The following is a 22,006-nucleotide window of genomic DNA, read 5'->3' on the forward strand; positions in this document are numbered from 1 at the left end:
CTAGTTTGTCTCCCCTTGCAGACTAGTCCTGGTAGCCCAGATAATGGTTTTCATCATCCCTACCACTTTTCTCAGTGATTGCAATATTAAAAAGCCCAAATAAATATCTACCAAAGAGAAAGTGTTTGTATCAGGTTAAAGCGGCCATGTTATACTCTAGGATTATAATAAGCTCCTTTTTTAATGCTAAAGTCCTAGCTCATCCCTGTCCTTTAAGCCCATGATGCCTAGCTTTGCCCAGGCCTTCAGACCGCTGGCGTCATGAGGTCAAGATCTGTATCTCTTTCCTTCTTCATGTATCCGCAGTGCTGACCACGGAGCCTGAGACATAGTAGGAGGTTAGCAAATATCTGTGAGCTGCATTTTTAAGAGACATGTGCAATGTATCTTATAGTTCATCTAGCACCTTCACATAAACACGTGCAGAAACTCCGCAGAGCTCTGGAGCCCTGCTGCCTGGGTTCAAACCCCAGCCATTTACTAACCAAGTTACTTGAGTAATAAACATACACTCTCACTGCTTCAGTTTTCTTACCTGTAAAATGAGAATAACAACAGAATGGAGTTGTGGGAGTACTGAACTGTTAATTCATATTAATCTCATAAAATAGCACCTGACACATAATAAGTGTTCTTTTAACGTCAGCAATGACTCATTTTGTGGGTGGCTGTTTTTCTCCCATCGACTGTGAAGGATAAATTATCCTGAATGCCTAAATCATTTCTCCTTCCATGCAAGAAAACATAAAAAGTGTCATCTTTACTGCATCTTTACTTCAAATTCCTGAAAGCAATTTGCAGCAGAGAGCAAATCATAATGTCAAGAAACTGACTCCTAAAGCTATTTGAAAGAAGAAACGTATTTATAGACTGATCTTAAAATAAAAACCCTAAACGGCCATAGATACTCTGTCGTGTAAGTTTCTTCCAAGTCACTTATGTTGGAATTTTTCCTAGCAGCATTTGGTGTTATTCATTCCACCAACAAGAACAGCCGTATCGACTTCAACAGAAGTGTTGAGGGGAGTAAAACACAGCACACACACACACACACACACACACACACACACACACACACACCAGGCAATGAAGTTAGTTCCCACACACCCGCTGTCCCCTGCCTCACTCCCCTATCAAGGTGAGAAGCAGGCCCATCCCAGGACATATCTCCCATCTTTCAGGGCATGGCTGGAGGATCAGGCTACACATTACTTACAAATCCAAAGTCATGGATTCAACCTAGGTGTTCATCAACAGATGAACAGATAAAGAAAATGTGAAAACACACACACACACACACACACACACACACACACACACACACTCACACAATCTGAGCATTGTTCACCCATAAAGGAGAATAAAATTATGTCATTTTCAGGAAAATAATTCCCAGGATAGATCTGGGGAATGTCATAAGTGAGATCAGCCAGCCTTAGAAAACCAAAAGGTACATAGGTTTTTTTTTTTCATATCTGTAATTAGAGAGAGAAAAAGGAAAGAAAAGGAATTTAATGAGAATTAGGAGAAAGCCCAGTAGAGTAGTGGAAGGAGATATGAGAGGGGGAGAGAAAGGAAAGGGGAGTGGTGGAGAAGGAGACAGTTCAAATAATGTTATGCACATATATGAACAAATCACTATGAATCTCACTATCACGTACAATTATAGTGCACCAGTGAAAAACTCCAAATCACTTATGAGTCTCTGGTTTCATCTACCTTTAATACCGTAATGTTCCAAGCAAAGCTCTCAGTCGCCTTGTTAAGTTTTCTGCCTTTCAAGCCTTCCTTGGCCCCCAGGTTATGAAGTTCCTCGTGGAATTCCATCCCTTTGGGAAAAGAGCACATAAAAAAATCATAGCATACATTTCAGCAAAATAGATATTTTATTATAAAAATATTATTAATAAAATAGTTTCAACTTTCTGTCCTCTCAGAGTTTCTAAATCCTTAAATTGAATTCTCCTATTTACTCATCCCATCAGATGCTGACTATCAACAGGGGCAAACTGACATCATCAATGCAGTCTGAATCACATTAGCAACAGCCAGGAGTCACAGATAAAGACAAGATAAATTAGGCAGCAAATTCTCCCAATAGGTTTCATTCACCTTGTCCATCCTCCTCCTGGTTTCTGTGTGAATGGAGCTATGTGCAATGTGAATCATATGTGAAGGGTGTCTGTGTCTTCTTTTCCTTTATAAGCCAGCCCAGAGGCTTAAAAGCAGACCCTGGAGCCCATGTAGATGATCATTAGCAATCAGTAAATGTTGATGAAAAATCAAACGACTTTTTAAAAATAGAATTCCTGGAAGCAGCCAAATGTTTTAGATTTGGGAATTGCCTTAAACTATTTTTAGCTGTACTGTCCACTCAAGTTTGAATACCATGAAAAACATCACCATCATCTGTTCGCAGCCTTCGTCTTAGCACCTCAGGGATGGACGGTTTGTTCCATCTTCAGAGAGCTGGGACTGGGATGGGGCCAAAATCTCCTTCCTGAGAATTTCTCAGTCCTAACTAGACTCAGACCAGTGAGGTCTGACCACTTTTCCACAGTGCAGCCTTTACATACATGATGTAAAACACTGGATAATATCCTGAGTCCTCCTTTCTGCAGATTAAACATTCTAACACAATTTAGCTTACTAATGACTCTTCTTTAAAGACAACATCCAGTCAGGGATACTGCACTGGCCACTTTCCTAGACTGAGCAGAGTCGGGCTCTGCACCCAGGCATAGACACTGTATTCAGAGTGTGCTTGAAACAGTCCACACTGGCTAGGGTTTTGCCACCATTCTCCACATTTTGACTGATATACTTTTATCAATACAGCCTAAAGCTACATTAATGTTCTTGATGCTAATATCACAAACCCAGTGCCAGCATAGAGCATGAGCACCGAGCCCAGGCTGACCTCTAGCCTCTACCATTTCCTAACTGTGTGAGTCCAAGCTAGTCCCTGAAACTCACCTGGGCTTCGGTTTCCTCACTGGATAAGTGGTGGCAGCACAAGGATTTATCTTATGAGGATGTCATGAAGATAAATAATTTTGAGACATAAAAAGCAGTACCTGGCATTGTATCAATAGTGGGTATTAGTATTTTGTGTTCCTGTCAACTGAAACATCTAAGCCTTCCAGGCAGTTGGTGAGGAGCACCATTTAAAAGATCTGGGAGGTCAGCTCCCCGACATGTTGATATGGGACCTTCGATCAGTCACTCAGAATCTTGGACAGACACCTCACCTGTAAATGGCATGTAATGAGGACTACCTGGCAGAGTTGTTAAGAGACTAAGTAAGCTGGTATACATGCTTAGGATAGCATAAGCTTATCCACAAATCAACTGTCACCATCTTCCTCCCATTGATTAGTATTGTACGTGTGCACACAGGAGCACATGGAGCCAAGAAATAAAAGCACAGGGGTACAGATGAAAGTAAGCATTAATATAGGTGTATGTGTACAGATTTGTGACTCCCTCCAGTCCTTAAAGAAAGAACAAATATACAATGTGGACTAGTGAATTGGTCAAAACCCTAGAAGATTAATAGGGTTGAGTCTCAATTTGTTAAAGTGAAGGGACTTTTAAGGGGCCACTTGGAACCATAGTTTTCATATGAGTAGGAATAGATTTTGATAGGCTCCCAGACCACAAAAGTCGGCATAAAACTCTTGTCTCAGCTGAGCATGGTGGCACATGCCTGTAATCTTGGTACTTGGGAGGCTAAGACAAGGAGCTTGCAGGTTCAAGAATAGCCTCAGAAAACAGTGAGACTCTCAGAAAACTGGTGAGACCTTGTTTCAAAGCCAAAAGTAAAATTAGGCTGGGTGTGTAGTGGGAGGTAAAATGCCCCTGAGTTCAAACTCTAGTAGAGAGAGAGAGAGAAAGAGAGAGAAAGACAGAGAGAGACAGAGAGACTGAAATTGATAAATTAATTTTGTTTGATTGAGAAAGAAACCCTTGTTCCTCTAGATATCTCCAGATACCACCCCAATATACACAGAAACAATCAACCTAATACATCTATATTTCTTCCATATTAAATAAAAACTTAAATGTAACAGAGTATGATGAACAATGCTATAAATATTTGAGTAAGAACTGAAAACCTTTTTTTAAAAAACTGCCAAAATTTATAATTATGGTTTGTAAGTAAAATAGAAAAAAATTACCTGCTTTCTGACACTGTACAATCTTTTCCTGGACTGAGTCTGCCATTTCTATGAGAAACCGGCTTTCTTGAATCATCTGTCACAAAACAGACATCAAAAAATTGGTCGTCAGACATCCTTAAACTGGCCCATTGGGGAGGTGACATACAGAAACCAGCAAGATACATCCAGTCACAGGGATACATGGCCTGTACCAGGAGAAATGGGAGAGAGGGGGATAACCTCCATTCCAGCCCCAATCCACTCTAACACTGAGGTTAGAGTCACCCTTATTACAACTATTTCAGTTGTATAACATGTCAGGTATACAGTGGGTACCAAGTAAGTTATTACTGAATAAATACATGTATATTCTTTAGATCCTGGGTCATGTTCACGAACACCTGCAATTCTACTGCTTTGCCTCAAAGGTTACTACAACATCAAGCTGAGGAGTATCTAAACAATATCAGTGAGAACTAGAATATAGAAACACCTAGTGATGAGCTATGGAGCTACTGAGTACATCAAGGAAGCTGGCAGTTTGGATTTGGATGTCCCAAAGATAGGGAGTTCTGCTTCTTTATCTAGCAGGGTTCTGCAGGCAAGAATGAGGAGTGGGTCAGATTTTGGAATGAGAAGCTCAATAGAGTTGGGAGACAGTAACACAGAAGTGGTTGCCCCTCCCTTCTAACATTTGGGTAGAAAACAAAATGTCCAATATGTACCAATATACCTCTTGGTACAAGAAAAATAAGGCAACTATTCTGCTAATGAAGAACAAAAGAATCTGTGTATGAAGACTAGGGACAAAAATCATCAATGGATTTGTGAAACTCATTCATTTAACAAATGACAACTGAGCAGCCACCACAGGCTCAAGGAGTAAGATGCACTGAGGAGCTAAATCAAATATGACTCTATCTCCACGGAGCTCACGGCCTGGCAAAGAAGTCTACTTGAATGAATAATATATTACGATAATCAATTCAAACAAACAAAATTCAATTACTTCATATTCTCTGCCAGGAACAATGACTTATTTGCTGAACTTAAAGGACTATCAACACCATAAAACTAGATACCTGTTAATGTCTAGACTAAGCAAGACTTTTGAATGGTGTTAACTCTTTCAACCCCCAACAGGGAGTAGAATGCTTATGAACAACAGTGTACAAAATGGCCAGCAGTTGCCTGAATTATTGCAACTTTCAAGTGAAAGGAATTTAAAGACAGAGGACTGCTTAGTATGAAAGCAATCTAATGTAGTCTATTTTAATATCTACATCTGCAATATCAGTTGAGTCTTTGTTTTTAGAAGTTATCAATCAAGAAGCAGAAAAAAATGTTTTCATGAAATTTGGCAAAAGAAACATTCAAAAGGAATGGACAAATTTTGTGATTTGCCATAAACAAAATATATTGCTGCTATAGTTTAGATCTTAAGTGTCTTCCAGAGACTCCTGTGTTATAAGCTTGATCTCCAAGAAGGCACTATCAGAGGTGATAGAACCCTTAAGAGCTGGGGGCTGGGGGAGGTCATTAGGCCATTGGCAGGGGGGTTGCTGGCAGGGGATTGTGGGTGTGCAGGCCCTTATCTCTTTCTTTTCCACTAACTGGCTTTAGGGTGAGCAGTTTGCTCTGACACATGCTCTCCATCATAGCACCCCCATTAGAAGCCTATAACAATGGGTCCACATGATCATGGACTGAAACTCTAAAATCAAAACCACAATTAACCTTTCTTCTTTACAAGCTGATTGTCTCAAGTATTTGTTATAGTAATGGAAACCTGGTTAGTACAATTACAGTTGTGTGTGTGTGAGTGTGTGTGTTGTGTGTGTGAATGTAGTACTAGAGATTGAACCACTGGACCCAGGAGCATTCTGCCTCTGAGCTAAACCCATGGCCCTATTTTATTTTTTTATTTTGAAACAGAGTCTAAGTTGCTGAGGGCCTTACTAAATTGTTGAAGCAGGCATCAAATCTGTGATTCTCCTTCTCAACCTTCCAAGGTCTGGGATTACAGAAATGTACCACTACGCCCAGCAAATTATGCATTTTTTAAAAAAAATCTTAATTTTAAGGCTAAGTAAATATTAAATATCATAATCACCTCCTTCATTTTTGTAAAAAAATAAAGACAGAATGGTTAGAAGTCCTGTCAAAAGAAATAGAATTAATTAGTAATAAAGCAGGAAGTAGAATCCCACTTTCTCACATCCAACTTTTTCCATTTTTATATATCACCTATTGGATTTGCCTTTCACTATCCTTCTGTGAGAGTGCACAGGTTTGCACACACAGGTAACTCCTTGAATCTGAACTATAGATTTCCAACAATACCTGGCTCAGTCCATTGGTCACACATAACCAATCCATTTCAACCAGATTCAGATCCTTCTTATAAAAAAAAAGCTTTATAAAGGATGATTGATAATTTCCTTTGATAAGATCTTGCCTGAGCTTATATTCATTTCTCTTGGTTTCTCTCTCAGAAGAAAAAATAAGATACCATTCTCTAGTAAAACACTCTTCACCTACTGATTTGTGACCAGTTTTCTTTATAGTATTTTACTATCTCCTCAGTGTTGAGTACAGAGGATACAAAGCTTGCGTCTGCAAATGGCACAGCCTCTTTGTACCAACCTCAGAAGGAGGTGCCCTCTTCCCTAGAGCTAATGTACTCACCCAGACTTTCAATTCCATCTCCCTTGACTCTCCTGGGAACCCATTCTTAATGACCCTTTATTTCTTTCATCTATAATTCCTACCTCTCTCCTGGCTTCTTCCCTTCTGCATACATCATATCTTATCTTAAAACTGGCAAACAAAAGCTATAGAATATTTTATTGTCTCACTTTCCTTAAAAAAAATTCCAGCCCACACTCATTGCTTTGGCTCTATTCAGAACACTCAGGGTTGAGCCCTGGTCTCTTCAGCAGTTGCTCCCTGGCCAATTCTCTCCAGCTCAGCAGCTTAAACCCCTGATCACTCCTCGTTCTTGAACTCCCTTACCCTGGTTCTTTTTCTGTTCTGCTCCCTCCGCCTCCTGTGCTGTTTCCTCATTCATATCCATACATGTAGGAATCCTCCAAGCCACCTGGCCTCAGTTCTCTACTATTTCCTTTCTCTGTTATGTCTTGGTAATTTCATCCATTTCTAGAGCTATCAAATACCCTGCACTCATGCATCATGGCACTTGAGAGCCATTGTCTCCAATCCTGGTCTCTCTCCTAAACCAATGGTCTCAACACTGGTTTCCAAGGTAGGGAGGTATGAGAAGAAACTATGAGAACTTTCACATCTCTGTTATCTACAAATATTTTAATGAAGCCTTACAGAATGATTGATCCTGGCCACCTTGTTAAATCGTGGCCAGGTGCTACCAGTAGAGAAAGTGAGGCCCTAGGAGAGAGGGGAAGTCCACGGCCAGAAGGGCTGACAGCAGCACTCACTCACGCACTAGTTTCTTCCAGAGCATCTCAACTTACATGTGTCTGTAAAGTAAGTACCACTTACATTATCTTGTTCTAAAAACACCAAGCCTTCCAAAGTGGAGTCCTGAAAGCAAAACGCAGATAACAAGATAGGCATGAGCACACGCACCACCCACTCCACTGTCCATGACTTCTCCTCGGCCTCAGTATGAGGTAAAAACCATGAGTTTGACCAGATCTCAGATCTGACCTATTGAATCACACTGGGGGAGTACAGAGGTTTTTATTATTCACAAACAAATGAGAATATTTTAAGCACCATGCTAGTTTCAATTTTGACTACATTTTATTGTAGCCAACCCCTACTGGTGGGTTGACATGTGTGCATGGCTTGTGGATAAGTATGTTTTCAGTGCATTTCCTGGAGAGCTGGCCGTGCTGCCTACTCTACTTGCCACCCCACTGCCCCGTCCACTCTCAGGCCTGCTCCATCGTGGCTTCTTATCTGCTGGCTATCCTTTAAGAACTTCTCTGCAAGGCTGTGGTTCCTGATAGGTAAGGTACAGACCCTCCTGAGTGCCAGGAATGGCTCCCCAGCTGCTCCATTAGGTCTGGTGGCAGTAACAGCTCTCCAGCCTTACTAACCCTGGGGTGCTCACCGTCCACTGATGGCCCCTTAACCTGGCCCATGCTTCTATTAATAGTCCCTCTATTTGGTGGTTTTTGTTTTTGTTTTGTTTTTGAAACAGGGTCTCACTAACTCACCGAGGGCCTTGTTAAGTTGCTGGCCTTGAAGCTGCAATCCTACTGTCAGCCTCCCAAGTACTGAGATAACAGGCATGTTATCACCATGTTTTAGTCATCCTTTTTGAGTGTGCTATTTGCAGAGAGTCTGATACAGTGCTTTATCAAAAACCCTGGAGCTGCCTGGGCTACAGGACGCCTGTAACACTGCCAGGGTCCCCAGCCTTCAGGCTCGCACCTCCACATCCTCTGGGCTGGCATCTCTCCTGCAGGTAAGCCCATGTTCTATCAGTCCCTCAGTCTTGCCCAGTCCCAACTCCAGCAGGAGTCCCACTCCCAGGTCCATCTATTCCTTTCAAATTCTAATTATCCTTCCAAAGGCAGCTGAAAGTCATCTTCAAAAATGTTTTCTACTTTTCATCCTTCTTTTGCTTACTCACCCCACCCCCACCTAAAAAAATAAAGTACCTCTTATCTTCAAATTCTCATAAATCTCCCCTTGCAGCACACAGAGGTGGGTTTGAGTTCCTGCTCAGCTATGGGTAGGCGCTGGCCCTTCCCTCCTCACTCCTTCCTAGACACCATTTTCAGAAAACCAGCTTCCCAAAGCACCATGCCAGTTCATTCCTGGCTTGTCATCTTCTTCTTTGCTTATTGAACGAAATGAAAATTCTCTTGTTTAGAGTGAGTCTCCCCATGCTCTTGGGCCACTCAGCTCAACAGCCCCGCTATGGTGCTCTATGGTGCTCGGTTCCCTAGGTCCCAGTTTCCTGGAGGAACTGGGATTCCTAAAATGTGCCCTACCTTTTGCTCCTTCCACACATTTCCTTCTCTCAGGAAAGACTCCCCTAGCAGTGTCCGGTGAAAATCCTACCTGGCCTGAAAGCTCACGTCAGTGTCCTTTCCTCCCTTGGTTTTACCAACTTCCCTTTCCCTCTTTGTACCTCCAAGTTGTCAGAACATTCTATTCTTTTAGTCCGTTCACAGAATTTCTTATTTTTGTCCTAAATGATAATTTATTGCTTACCTCATTTTTATTTCCGCAGTAAATTGTAATTCTAGTACACAGAGACCCAATCTTAATTACCTTCGTCTCCCCAGAGTCGCCTATCCATTTATATAATCATTTTTTCTCTAGTTTACCTTCATGATACTTATTTTTTCCCTACCCACATATCTACTACCCACATATGCTCAACAAAAGATTTTGTTTATTACTGGTCACTTCTCCAACCTGAAATTATTTCTTTGAACTCTGATCTCTTTTTGTCTCTAGGTTTCTCCAGCCTAGGGAAGTTAGGCTCCCCCATTTTTCTGTAACATTTATAAGCTCTTAATTCCCTTTTAAATTAAGTACTGAAAGATTAGCATAAAGCCTCTAATAGGATTAGCCCTATAGAAAATACAATGTTCAAGTATTAGAAAATAAAATAAACATCAAAGCCTTATTATTTATTGAGGTTAAAAACATATTCAGGACCAAAATATACAACAAACCCTATAGTTCAAGTTCTACTCAAAAGCCCCTAAGAAAATATTTGTTAAGCTGGGGATGGTGGTACACAGCTGTAATCCCTGTATTTGGGAGGCTGAAACAGGAGGATCTCAGGTATAAGACCAGCCTCAGCAACTTAGCAAGACTCTGTTTCAAAATAAAAAACAAAATAGAGTTGGGGTGTAGCTCAGAGGTAGAATGTCTCTAGATTCAACCTTCAATACCCTCCCTTAATTTTTTTTTGTTAATTATACAATGTAAGAAATTTCTGGTTTTCCCATTGTCTAATAGAGCACTTCATAAAAGAAATGGTCAAGTGTGATTTAACTTTTAAAGAAAGAAACTTCTTTTTGAGATTCCTCAGGGGATAACCTGCGGCCATGAAGTAATAAAAGTATAAAAGAACAAAAATATACCCCAAAATATCTCATCAGCAGTACCGTGAGAACTTAAAATCACTGCTTATATGAACTTTACTCATAAGAGCCATTGATCTTCCCCATGATAACAGCTTCCATATATTTAGAAGGCTAATTTTATTCAAATTGTTTTCTACACTTAACTTCCAATCATTAGTCATTATATAGAACAAAAAATGGATGTCTGAAATTTAATAATTCCAAACCACTTTTTTTTTTGCTGATATTGGGGATTGAACCCATGTGTGAACCCATCTCTAAGCTACATGCCCCTGCCCTATTTTATTTCTTATTTTGAAACACAGACTCACTAAATTGCTGAAGCTAGCCGCAAACCTACAATCCTGCTGTCTCAGCTCCCCAGGTACTGAGATTGCAGGCACGCACTGCCAAGCCCAGAACAAACCACATTTAAATCAACAATTTCAAACTTACTTTCCAACTAATTTGTCTAGGTTGCTGGAGGAAAAGAACAGTTGAGTTTCATCTCCTTCCTGTGTCTCTAATACTGAGGGGAATGAAATATAAAGTGAAGAAGCCAAGGAGAAAAGGTGAGATGCAGTCAGCCACCCGCAACTTGCAGTCAGTATGCTCAGGACGCCGCGGGCAGTGGCCTGATTTACATGGCCAGTGTCTCAGCCAGTTGCTTTTGCCTGTTGCAATAACACAAAGGCTTCTCTCTGGTTCTGTCACTTGGTTGTCTCCTAACATATATCATTTCTTTCCCCCGGCTTTGCATCTAAAAGAACAGAGGTTTTAGCCAGATAATGGCTCATATTACATTATGTTTGAGGTGTGCCCTAAGCCGAAGTGTGTAAAGTTGTCAGTTAAATCAGAATTATTGATTTGAAAAGAAAGCCTTATTGAAGGAGACGGTAATGTTTTTACTAGGAGATGGATAAAATTGTCCAAATTGTGTGAAAAGAAAGTTCTTCCACTCTTCCAGCAAAGAAATTAATTGCCTGGGATTACTGTACAGTCAGTGTAAATATACTATTTAATGGGACTGAAGAACAAAAATGCATTTTCATCCTATGAGGAATCAAAAACCTTCCACAGATTCAATTTTCTCCTTAATTATTTCTAAAGTCCTAGATCCCCTACAAAACTTTCCATTTAGAGGTCATGTTAAAGACAGTCTAACATGGACATCCTGTTTTGGAGGAAGGGGGATGCTGAGGATTGAAGAAAAAATTACACAAGAAATTAACCTGCCAAAAGCCACAGAGCTAGTGGAATCATTTAGACTAGAATCCAGCCATTCTTGAGGATCAGACCCAAGCTTCTGAGTTGCTCTGTGATACCAGTATCATAATAAAGTGACGAGCCTATTGCAAACATGAATTAGTGATAAACAATAAACGAAAGCTCAATAAAGGAGCATCCATCAAGCAGAGTATCATGACAATGAATTTTCGGCATGACCACATCTCCCTCTAAGTCAAATTCAGAATGCACATAAACCATCATAAATATTTTTCCCATGAAACCCAGAAAGAAATGTATTTAACTTGTGTCTACTGCTTTTCCACAAAGGCGTTAGGAGCTTTGGAAAATACTACTGCTTGAGAATATGTGACTCAATGCTAAGCTAATTTATTCCAGACCCATCTTCACCCTGTCCCCTTAAGACCTGAAATGACCTATTTCTCCCTTACTTTCCTTGTCATCAAAACACTGGGGTGTGGGTAGTGGCTCATCTGTTTAGATTTTTTGACATAAGACTTGGATTTTATTAAATTTAGCATATTTGTAAACCAGATTGATGTTACATATAGATTTGCTAACTAGCATAAAGACAACTTCCTTTAATTGTTAGATTCCTTAAATATTTTAAATGAAACAGATAAAATCATCACTAATAGATTGATCATCTCTCTCTTATTTTAAACAGTCAACCCTGTTAAGAGGGTTAGTGCTCCAGTTCTCTATGAAACAAAAACAAATGCAAAGTCAGAATATTTTCAAGCTCACTGGAAGTCCACTGTCTTTGGTATTCGCAACCAAGTGTTCTCTGTCCAAGCACTGGCCCTGAGTCACATTTCCAAGCCTGATTTATAGTATCACAGGACAAAAAAAACTCACACAGAGCAGGCCAAAGGACATTTGTCTCCACATTAATGACAGCGACAGGATGTACCGCAATGAGCTGCTTTCTGCATAAAAGGATCATTTAACTTTTTCTTTTCTCCAGTTGGTCTGTTTCCCAAACACTTGTCAGCCATATCTTGAAAAATCATCAGAAATGTTTGTTTTTATCCAGCTATCCTTATAATTTAGCTCATTCATTAAAAAAAAATAAATTGCCAGGCAACTGAACCTCCTCCAGAATTTTCAGGCTAATTTAATTACCTTACTGCCTTTAACTAAAAGTATCACAAGAACTTAAAGATACAGGAATACAAAGTCAACTTTAAGGATGCATGTACAGTATTCCACAAAGCAGCCAGTCTGAAATATTTGTTTATTGATGCATCACCAATATCCAGTGTCCCTGAGACCCTGGTAGCTAGCAGAAATTTTGTCACCAGCCAAGATGTCAACAATTCCTCCCTCATACAGAAGATGTGTCAGTACTTGCCAATAAAGCAAGTTTAAATGCAGAGTGAACATCTTGTTTTTAAATAACCAGTTCTGGTTGGCCACATGCCAGTAGGAGGTTCTTTTTCTGGGTTCCATTACTATATAAGGAACATATGTTCTGAAATACAAACTAAAAAAAAGTTCCACCAAACTTCATAATGAGAGAGAGATGAGAAAGTATCTTTGATTTGCCTAATTTTGATCCAAAGTTTGCTTATTTAAATAACCAAAACCACATTGGGGAACTATAGACATACTATAACTTTAACCCATCCTGAGGCTGAATACATATATTGGTAATAACACTGACATAAGAGAACTTATTAACCCAACTGATTGTGCTTGGCTTCACTGTAATACCTGCCAGATATGGATTCTATTGCAAGTGTGATTAGATGGCAATGAACCCATTTTTTTTTCTTTTTTTTTGCCAAATATCTTCTCATGCTAGCACAATCTACTGCTCTCCAAATCATATGCCCCCACTTAGTAAAAGATTAACCCTTGATGTCACATTCTCTAATTTGTTTTTATTTCTTTTTATCTTCAGAACATCTTTTGTCCTTACCATAGTCAATTTTTAACTTTTAGGTTAATGTTAAACAACTAGGCACAGAATTCATCTTTGGTGGATGCTTTGGGTTTAATTTTATAGCTGTGATTTTCTGCAACTATTCTACCTCTAAATGATATGTTTGGAATACTAGCTACCCAAAAGTTTTCATGTTAATTTAAAACACATAGAAAGATTAAATATGTTAGAAAAATCCTTCTTGATCCTACAATAAAAATTAGGTGAAAACTTTAGAAAAGTAAAAATCCATCTATTTAAAGAAAAGAATATATAAAGGTCAGATATTTTTCTTTCAAAATTATTTGCAAATAAAATTCTTCTAAGTATCATGTGAGAGTGGGGGTGGGGGAAGGTGTGCTACCAGTCACTGCGAAATCTGTCATGGCACCCGAGGTAGACACTCGCTCAGGACTTTTCAGCTACACTCTGCAGACAGTGCTTGCCCTTCTCTGCAGGGGCACCTATTCCGCAAGGACAGAAATTTTATTTCCTAGCATTTATTTGCCCCAGCATCCTGTGCAATGTCTTGCATGTAGGAAGTATCCAAAAATGTTGGTTCAATTGACTAATTAAAACCCTGAAGACACAAACAAAATATGTCAAAAGAGGAAGTATTTTACAAGTAGTAAAATGGGTTCCTATCCCATTTGACTACCTGAATCACAGCTGTCATGATTTACATCATGGCTATCTGTGCTGATAGTTCTTTGTTCTTTCATCTCTGAATTGAATAAAATCTATTCAAATTCATCACATGTGGTATATATTAAACATACATTGCATAAAGTCAGTAAATGAATGTGCTACTTAATAAGGTCAGTTTTAAGAAAGGGTAAGACAAAAGACTAGAGTTAAAGTGATGGAGATAGAGGCTAGGAAGGTATCCTAGGTAGTGCTGACCTAAAATACAAAGGATGGGGAATGAAAAGGAGATAAGAAACAAATCAGCCCAACTGAAGGAGGGAGTTAAAGCAGGAGGAAATGGGAAGTGGGGTTGGCAAAGTGGGCATTGCTGGTGGGTTAAGGATGGGGTAATCAAATATATCAAAACATCTCTCTGTATACCTTAGGTATGTATAATTTTTATTCGTTAATTATTTCTCAATAAATCTGTGGGGGATTTAAGATAGAATTTAGGAGTAATTGTTCCAAAATGTTGAATTAGAAAGGTATAGGCTAAATGGAACAGTTTTCAGACTATTGAAAAGCCCAGGCAGGAGGACAGAGTCTGGGTAAAAATCTTGGCTGTCAACTTAAGGAAATAAGTTCTTACAAGAAATACTGTGGAAATAGAACCAGTAAATCTCACTAACATCAAATAGTAAATTAAAAGCCTTTACTGGGCTTAATAGAGCATTTGAGAAATCTGGGGCCATTTATGTGATCTTTTGCAGTGATGAAAAAAGAACAAATGAATACCTAGGAAATAAAGAAGATGAGCTCAGTTTGTGGCCAATTAAATTTGTTTCTCCTTGAGATATACAGGAGATGTCTCATAATCAAATGCAGAAATGGGACTAAGGTAACAGGTTAGGGATGGGAAATAGAAGTTTTGAAAATAATACTAAATCTATATGCATTAAAAACAATGATGTAGGATGAAAAAAAGTCAAACTATTCCAACAAACTAATTTTCATAGTGTCCTACTGAAAGTATTTTCCAATGTGACCACCCACGGCTACAGGTTTCTAATAAGTGATGAGAAACTTATGCAGCGGGGCAGTCGCAGACACCTTGGGCCAGCTGGGACCTCACCAGGTGGCATCTCCTGCCTGTGAGCTCCAGGGGCATAGGCTCTGAGCGCCGTCCTCAGCATCCGACACAGTGGCTTGAACCTAGGAGGCTGCTGTAAATCCTTCTAAGATTAAAAATCACCTTCCTCTGTCTTTAACTCGAGGCAACTCTTTCAACAACCAATTTTCATGTTTAATAACCCCAAATTAAGATAAATTCTAAATAGAAAAATATATTACTTTTATTTGCAAAATATAATTACATTACACTAACTATTACAAGTCAATGACTCTGTAAATGGATGACCTTCTTTGGTGGGATATTTTCCTAGAGAAAGTAGAAATCCAGAGTGGGGAAGTGATGCTTGCTCTACTAGACACCTGAGGCCCCTTCCACCGTCCCTAAAAATCAGTGCAATAAAGAGACAAGTCACTTAGAAATGATGTCCTGATTTCAAAATAAGTTCCAGGGACAGTCCTGAAAAACTACCCCCGGTGACTTCAGGTCCACCAATATAGCATTATGGCAAACAGCCTCGTGCCGGCAGCTCCCCTCAGTCTGTCTTTAGCCTGGGAAGGAGGCATTGAAACCATCTTCAATTCCAGGGCTTGCTCTGCTTGCCTGAGTTATGGACTAATAATGCTCCCAGTTCCCTCTAGGGCCTTTTTAGAAGCTGTACACTTCCCACCTCCCACTGTGACATGTGTTTTATATCAGGAAAGTCAACTCTCCTTCATTGCCCTAAATATCAGACAGGCATTTACACAAGCACATCACTATTGAGGGTATTAATGGTGCTAACAGAGCCCGCTGCTTTCAAGCAACTGTAATTCTTAGAGCAACAGCACCATCACCTCACCTGGACATGGGAAACCTCTCCCTTTTTCTTTTTCCTATTTGTAGAAGAGGAACTATGAAATTCATTCAAAGGTATAAATGAATTACTGATAACTAATAATATGCTATGTGCAGTTGCAATGTGCTATGACTTACAAAAATGGTTTTGCATTTTAAAGGAAATAAAAATTTTTAACCTTATGGAATTGGTGGTAATTTTTAAGTTTCAAATACCAGGGAGCAGACAGAAAACATAAGATGTATTAGGATGGGGGAAGGAGAGTCCTCTCCCTGTCCTCTCCAGTGATGCCATGAAAGTAAGCCTCTATTAGAAATAAACTTGGTTTCTGCTTGGGTTTTTTTTTTTTTTTTTTTTTTTTTTGCTTTTGTGTATTGGAGATGGACAGAGGAACAGAGGAGTGTTCTACCTCTAAGCTATACTCCCAGCCCTATTTTATCTTTTATTTTGAAATTAGTATCTCACTAAGTTACTGAGGGCCTCGCTAAGTTGCTGTGGCTGGCTTTAAATCTGCAATCCCTCTATCTCAGCCTCCCAAGTACTGGGATTACAGGTGTGTGCCACCAAACTTGACTTGATTTTTTATTTCTTGATATCAACACAGCTGCAATAATAGAACACTTTATTCTATTATTAATAGGACAGTTGCAACACTAACACTGAAATGGTTTTCAATAACAAATTTTAAAAACTCTCAGAAGGAAATATTCCCAAATACTAAATGAGGGAGTGTTTACTAATGAAGTGGCCATCTCAGGACAATAGGGAAAAAAATCTGTGGAGATTAACTCAGAGTCAATGTTTCATTTTATTCCCCCTGGATATGTAGTATGATTTGATGCACTCGGGTTGTATTTCAATAAATACAGGACTGCTTGATTTGTTTCTATCAGTACTGAAATAAGCCACACATTTGTATCTGTTCAGAAAGGCTTTTAAGTTTTTTTTTATTCTAGACAGTTTATGTTTTGTGGGGGTTCAATTTTTCTTCCTGGATGGTATCTATGTAGTTCATTACCATGTTCAAGAAATCTAAACACTGAAGGAATTTGATCTAAGTTGGGCCCAAGCTGTTCGTTTGGAAATCTCTACCCCCTCCCTTCCACGAGGCAATATGCCTTGAATTTGTTTTTCTGTCTTACTCACTCAGGCAAGCTTTTACTAATAGTAAAAACAGTAGGTTTTTTTTTTAGACCTGATTTTTATGAGAAGCTTGAAGTTGGATAAAAATTGAGTGGAAAGTACAGAGAGCTCCCTTGTGCCCTCCACTTCACCGCCAGGCCCTCCTTGGATGCCCTCGTGTTTGCACATTGCAGTTGTGTGGTTTATTTACTACTATTGGTAAAACAGTAACAACATTATTGTTAGCTAATATCCATAGTTTACATTAGGGTTTGTTCTTGTTTTACACATTCTATGGCTTTTGATGATTGTACAATGTCTTGTGTCCCCATTAAAGCATCATATAAATAGTCTCACAGACTCAGAAATCTTCTGGTCTCTACCTCTTCATCCCTCCTCCCACCCTATCTTGGATCCTTCTACAACCACTGATCTTTTTACTGTCTCCATGGTTTTGCCTTACTCTGTAAGGATTTCTTTTGTTGTTTGTTTTTGTTATTATTGTTTTTGTTGTTGTTTAGTTTTTTGTGGATTGAATCCAGGGGCATTTTCACTAAGTTGCTGAGATTGTCCTGAAATCTACAATCCTCCTGTCTCAGCCTCCCAAGTATTTTGATTACAGATGTGTGGCACCATGCCCATCCTGCTCTGTGGGTTTTTAACTGAATATATGAGACAGAACAGTTCACCAAGAGTGATATTAGAGAAGCTAAACAAAAAGGATTTGGTGATTAATCATAAAACATACTCAATTATGAGATGAAAACTGCATTAATCATACCAATAATAAATACACCTATTTAATTTTTATTAAGCTAAAATTCATTGATAGCATGCTATGCGTCACCACTGTCTTAGGTGCTAGAGATAACAGCAGTAAACAGGTAGTTTCTTCACCTTATGGGGCATACATTCCGATTAGAAGTTTTAGAAAAAAGATCAAGCAAATTATTATTTAATAGTTCTTAGATGGCAGAAAAATGAATGGCTCTGTGATAGAATGGCAGAGGGGAGAGGAGATTGGAAAGGCTTCTCTCCAGCTCTGACATTTTGGCTAGAAATGAAAGGATAAGAAGCACCAATCTTTGTAAGGGGAGAACATTCCAGGAACAAATACTATGTGATTTATAATATCCTGGAAAAGAGAACATCCTGGTGAAGTTTAAAAAGGAAAGTCAGTGTAGCTGGAGGAGAGGGAGCAGAAGAGTCTGGTGGAGCGAGCTGGGGGAGTCTGAGAGGCAGGAAGGCTGGGAGATGCAGGTGGAGTCCAAGCAGCAGATTCGATCATAAATGACCCTGTAAAGCCACAGGCAGGGGTTTCAATTTTATCTCAATGTGAAGGCACTAGAGAGTTTTAAGCAAGAAAATGATCTATGCTTTTAGCTGATCACCCTGCATCTGCAGAGTATCTTAGGAGACTCCTTTCAAGTAAATACACTAATATATCAAGAACATTAAAGATGATGGTCAATGCAATGCAAATCCCAAAAGTAAAAAAAGTTTCAAGGCCAATCTCATCCTGATATGCCTCTCTCCCTATCCCTCCCACCCACCAAAAAAAATCCAATAAAGATGTCAATAATGTTTTCAATTTTTTGAAATTCAAAACAAACATATCAAGTATTCCATTTGGTATAGGGATATTTACACTCAATCTTCTATGAAAATGAGAAATCATTTCCATAAATTCATTATAAGTTATTTCTGCTTCCCATTGTAACCTTCTGTTTTAAATTTTAGAAAGCCATGCTCTGCCTATAATTATAAGTTGCATTTTTAAAAGAATGCAGAGGAGAAAAAGGCCAATATTCAGATTCAGCTTTAGCGGACATAATTGAAAAGACAAAACACTATCAGACATTTGGGATGTGGGACAGAAATTACCCAGCCACAGTCCAGGGCCTTCTCTGCTTATTTCAGGCCCAGCTCCAGGGGCCTGGCTCCCTCTTCAATGAATGATTTTTTCTTTCTTTCTTAGCTTACAAGAGAATAAGTGATTTCTGCTGTCTGTCTCTATGGCAACTAGTCCCCTAATTTCACCTCTTAGCTGGCAATTATACCTATTCACTGAACAGCTTTCAATCTTTACTTTTATGATGAAAAAAAAATTGATTTTATGAAAAGTGAGATACAGGCAATAGGTGACTCTTACCCACAACTCCCCAGCCTGGAGCACCGCCACAGTCACTCAGGAGCAGAAGGCTCTCCATGGAGACTTCACCTCTACAGTTATGAAATACTTCTCCCCAGTGCCTTTCTTCTAGTTGTTTTTAATAATAAAAGATTCATCTTTTCTTCTCTAAATTTTATTCTATTACAAAATTGGTCACATTCATTATAAAGAGTTTGGCAAATATAGGGAAAATAAAACTAGAAAAGTAGGAAGAAAATAAAATTCACCCTGCTCCTATAAAAATAGTCACTATTAATGTCTTATCAGCATGCTAGGAATACATACATGTCAATACAATTTCAATTATTATTATGCCTGGTTTTTGTAACTAAACTTTTTCACAAAACATTTTATAAGTTGTTCTCATTAAATATTCCTCAAACACATGAGTTTGAGGGCTTCAGGTATCTTAGTGTATTTTATTTTTCAAATACCTCTATGCTGACATTATTTAAAATAAATATTTGTTCATATCTCTACTAGAATAAATCTGAGAAAATGAAATAGATTTTAAATATAGATTTCAAATAGATGTCAAATTTGTGTCTAAAAAATACTTATCAGCCAGGCAAGGTGGTGCATGCTTGTAATCCCAGCATTCAGGAGGCCGAGACAGGAGGATCGCAGTTCTCTGACAGCCTCAGCTACTTAGTGAGGCCCTTTGCAACTCAGTGAGACCCTGTTTCAAAATAAAGAATAAAAAATAGGGCTGGGGGTGTAGCTTGGAGGTAGAATGCCCCTGGGTTCCATCCCCAGTACCACACACACACACACGCACACACAAATTATCACTGGGCATGATGGCACACGCCTATAATCTAAGCATTCAGGAGGCTGAGACAGAAGGATTGTAGGTTCAAGAATAGCCTCAGCAATGTAGTGAGACTCAGCAACCTAGCTAGACCTTAGATTTCAAAAAATAAAAAGGGCTAGTTTGTAGCTTGGAAGTAGAACATTCCTAGATTTAATCCCCAGTGACACCACACACACACACACACACACACACACACACACACACACACACTCATTTTCCTATTACAGGTAGATGGATAAAAGTATCCATTTCCTTAATTTTTTCTTTTTTCCATACTGGGGATGGAACCCAGGGACATTCTACCTCTGAGCTACACCCCCGCCTTATTTTTTTAGTCCTTTTATTTTTGAAACAGGGTTTTACTGAGTTGTGAAAGGCCTCACTATGTAGCTGAGGCCATCCAAGAACTGTGATCCTTCCGTCTCAGCTTCCTGAATGCTGGGATTACAAGCATGCACCAAGCGTGCACCAACACACCTGGCTCCATTTCCTTAAATTCTTGAACAGAGGTGCTGCATTTAAAAAGAAAAAACATGGCAATTTGATGGAAATGAGGAATAGCTTACTATATTTAATTTTTCTAATTAAAAGCTTGTTTTAGGTTAAATATGTTTCAATTTTTCTCTTTGTATTTTTGGTAGGAGGGAGAGGATTTGTTTATTTGTTTTGAGTACTAGGAATTGAACCCAGAAGCATTCTACACCCAAGCTACACTCCCAGCCCTATTTTATTTTTATTTTGAAACAGGGTATATTGCAGGCTTGAATCATTATGAGGATATATATTTTTGAGGATTCTTTAAGTCATCCAATCTTTGCTAACACAGAAGTTTTCTGTTTGTAATCCGTGGGGCTCTCAGCCCAAGGCCTTTCCTCAGAGGCCTCCATGGGACTGAGTGGGAGGTAGTCCGAAAGCCAATCACCCTGTGCCAGCCCTCAGAGCACCGTGAAAGGACCCCTGCTGTTATAGGTTTTCTGTACACAGACAAGAAACATGGGATCACGCTTTCCTACCAGATCATATGCAGCCAGCATCTTTTTCTGTACATCTGGAATTGAACCCAGAGGCTCCAGGTAAGGAAAGCTGTCTTTCATCACAAGAGAGACCGAGGGCATGTTGTCATTGGTGATGAGCCTCGAGGACAGGGTTAGCAGGCACTGCTTCAGACTGGCAATCGGAGGAAGGCCACACAGCTCCTTCACAGACACGATGGCGTTCTATGAGCAGGAAAACATGGGGTCACACATCTGGCCACATGGCTCTCCCTGGCTGACACAAGTATAGTCATTAAAATTAGACCCTTAAAGATGTATACAATTTTATGTAAAGTAGATTTTAACCAACCAAGGACATTAGACACACAGAAATAACACAGAGAGCTAACTCACATCACGTGACACTTCTTTCTCAATAGTTAGCAGCCACCACAAATATGCAACAACAGCAAAACAGATTGTGACCCAAGGATACACAGTACTTTTCAAAAAGGAGGATTGGTTACACAAACGAGGCTGTCTTGGATGATCAGGAAAACTTGATAACATCAGTGTCTATTAAGAGGGATTTCCTTTGGGCTTTTCCCCTCAAGGTAGTGGGGCCTCCATATCCTAATCATCGGTGTGTACCTGGTGTGTATGCGTGTATGCACAACACACACACACACACACACACACACACACACACACACACACACTGGAAATCCATGTCATCTACAGATACATTTGTCCATTCCTTTTTGTAAAAAATTGAAATAGGAATTATAAATATATAAATATTTTACATTTTATTAACAGTGAACAATACATAATATATTGTCTCATGAATTTAGTGACAATCATTTCTCTACCTATAAGGCTCCAAATAATCCTTAACCCCAAATACCTTATGTTAA

General features: G+C 39.2%; 1 protein-coding gene across 1 annotated transcript in view; it reads right to left on the reverse strand.

Moving 5' to 3' along the window:
* The window catches only part of PLCL1 (phospholipase C like 1 (inactive)), a gene marked incomplete at both ends in the record, with an annotated part of 356,295 nt that overhangs the window by 51,167 nt on the left and 283,122 nt on the right, over positions 1–22,006 (reverse strand). Inside the window, 3 exons of the mRNA XM_080689964.1 lie at positions 1,720–1,829; positions 4,182–4,257; positions 21,129–21,332. Coding sequence (XP_080546090.1) covers positions 1,720–1,829; positions 4,182–4,257; positions 21,129–21,332 — 390 coding nt within the window. The remainder of the gene's footprint in view (positions 1–1,719; positions 1,830–4,181; positions 4,258–21,128; positions 21,333–22,006) is intronic.

This window comes from Muscardinus avellanarius (genome assembly GCF_963383645.1).
Source record: "Muscardinus avellanarius genome assembly, chromosome: 2".
NCBI classification, from domain to species: Eukaryota; Metazoa; Chordata; class Mammalia; order Rodentia; family Gliridae; genus Muscardinus; species Muscardinus avellanarius.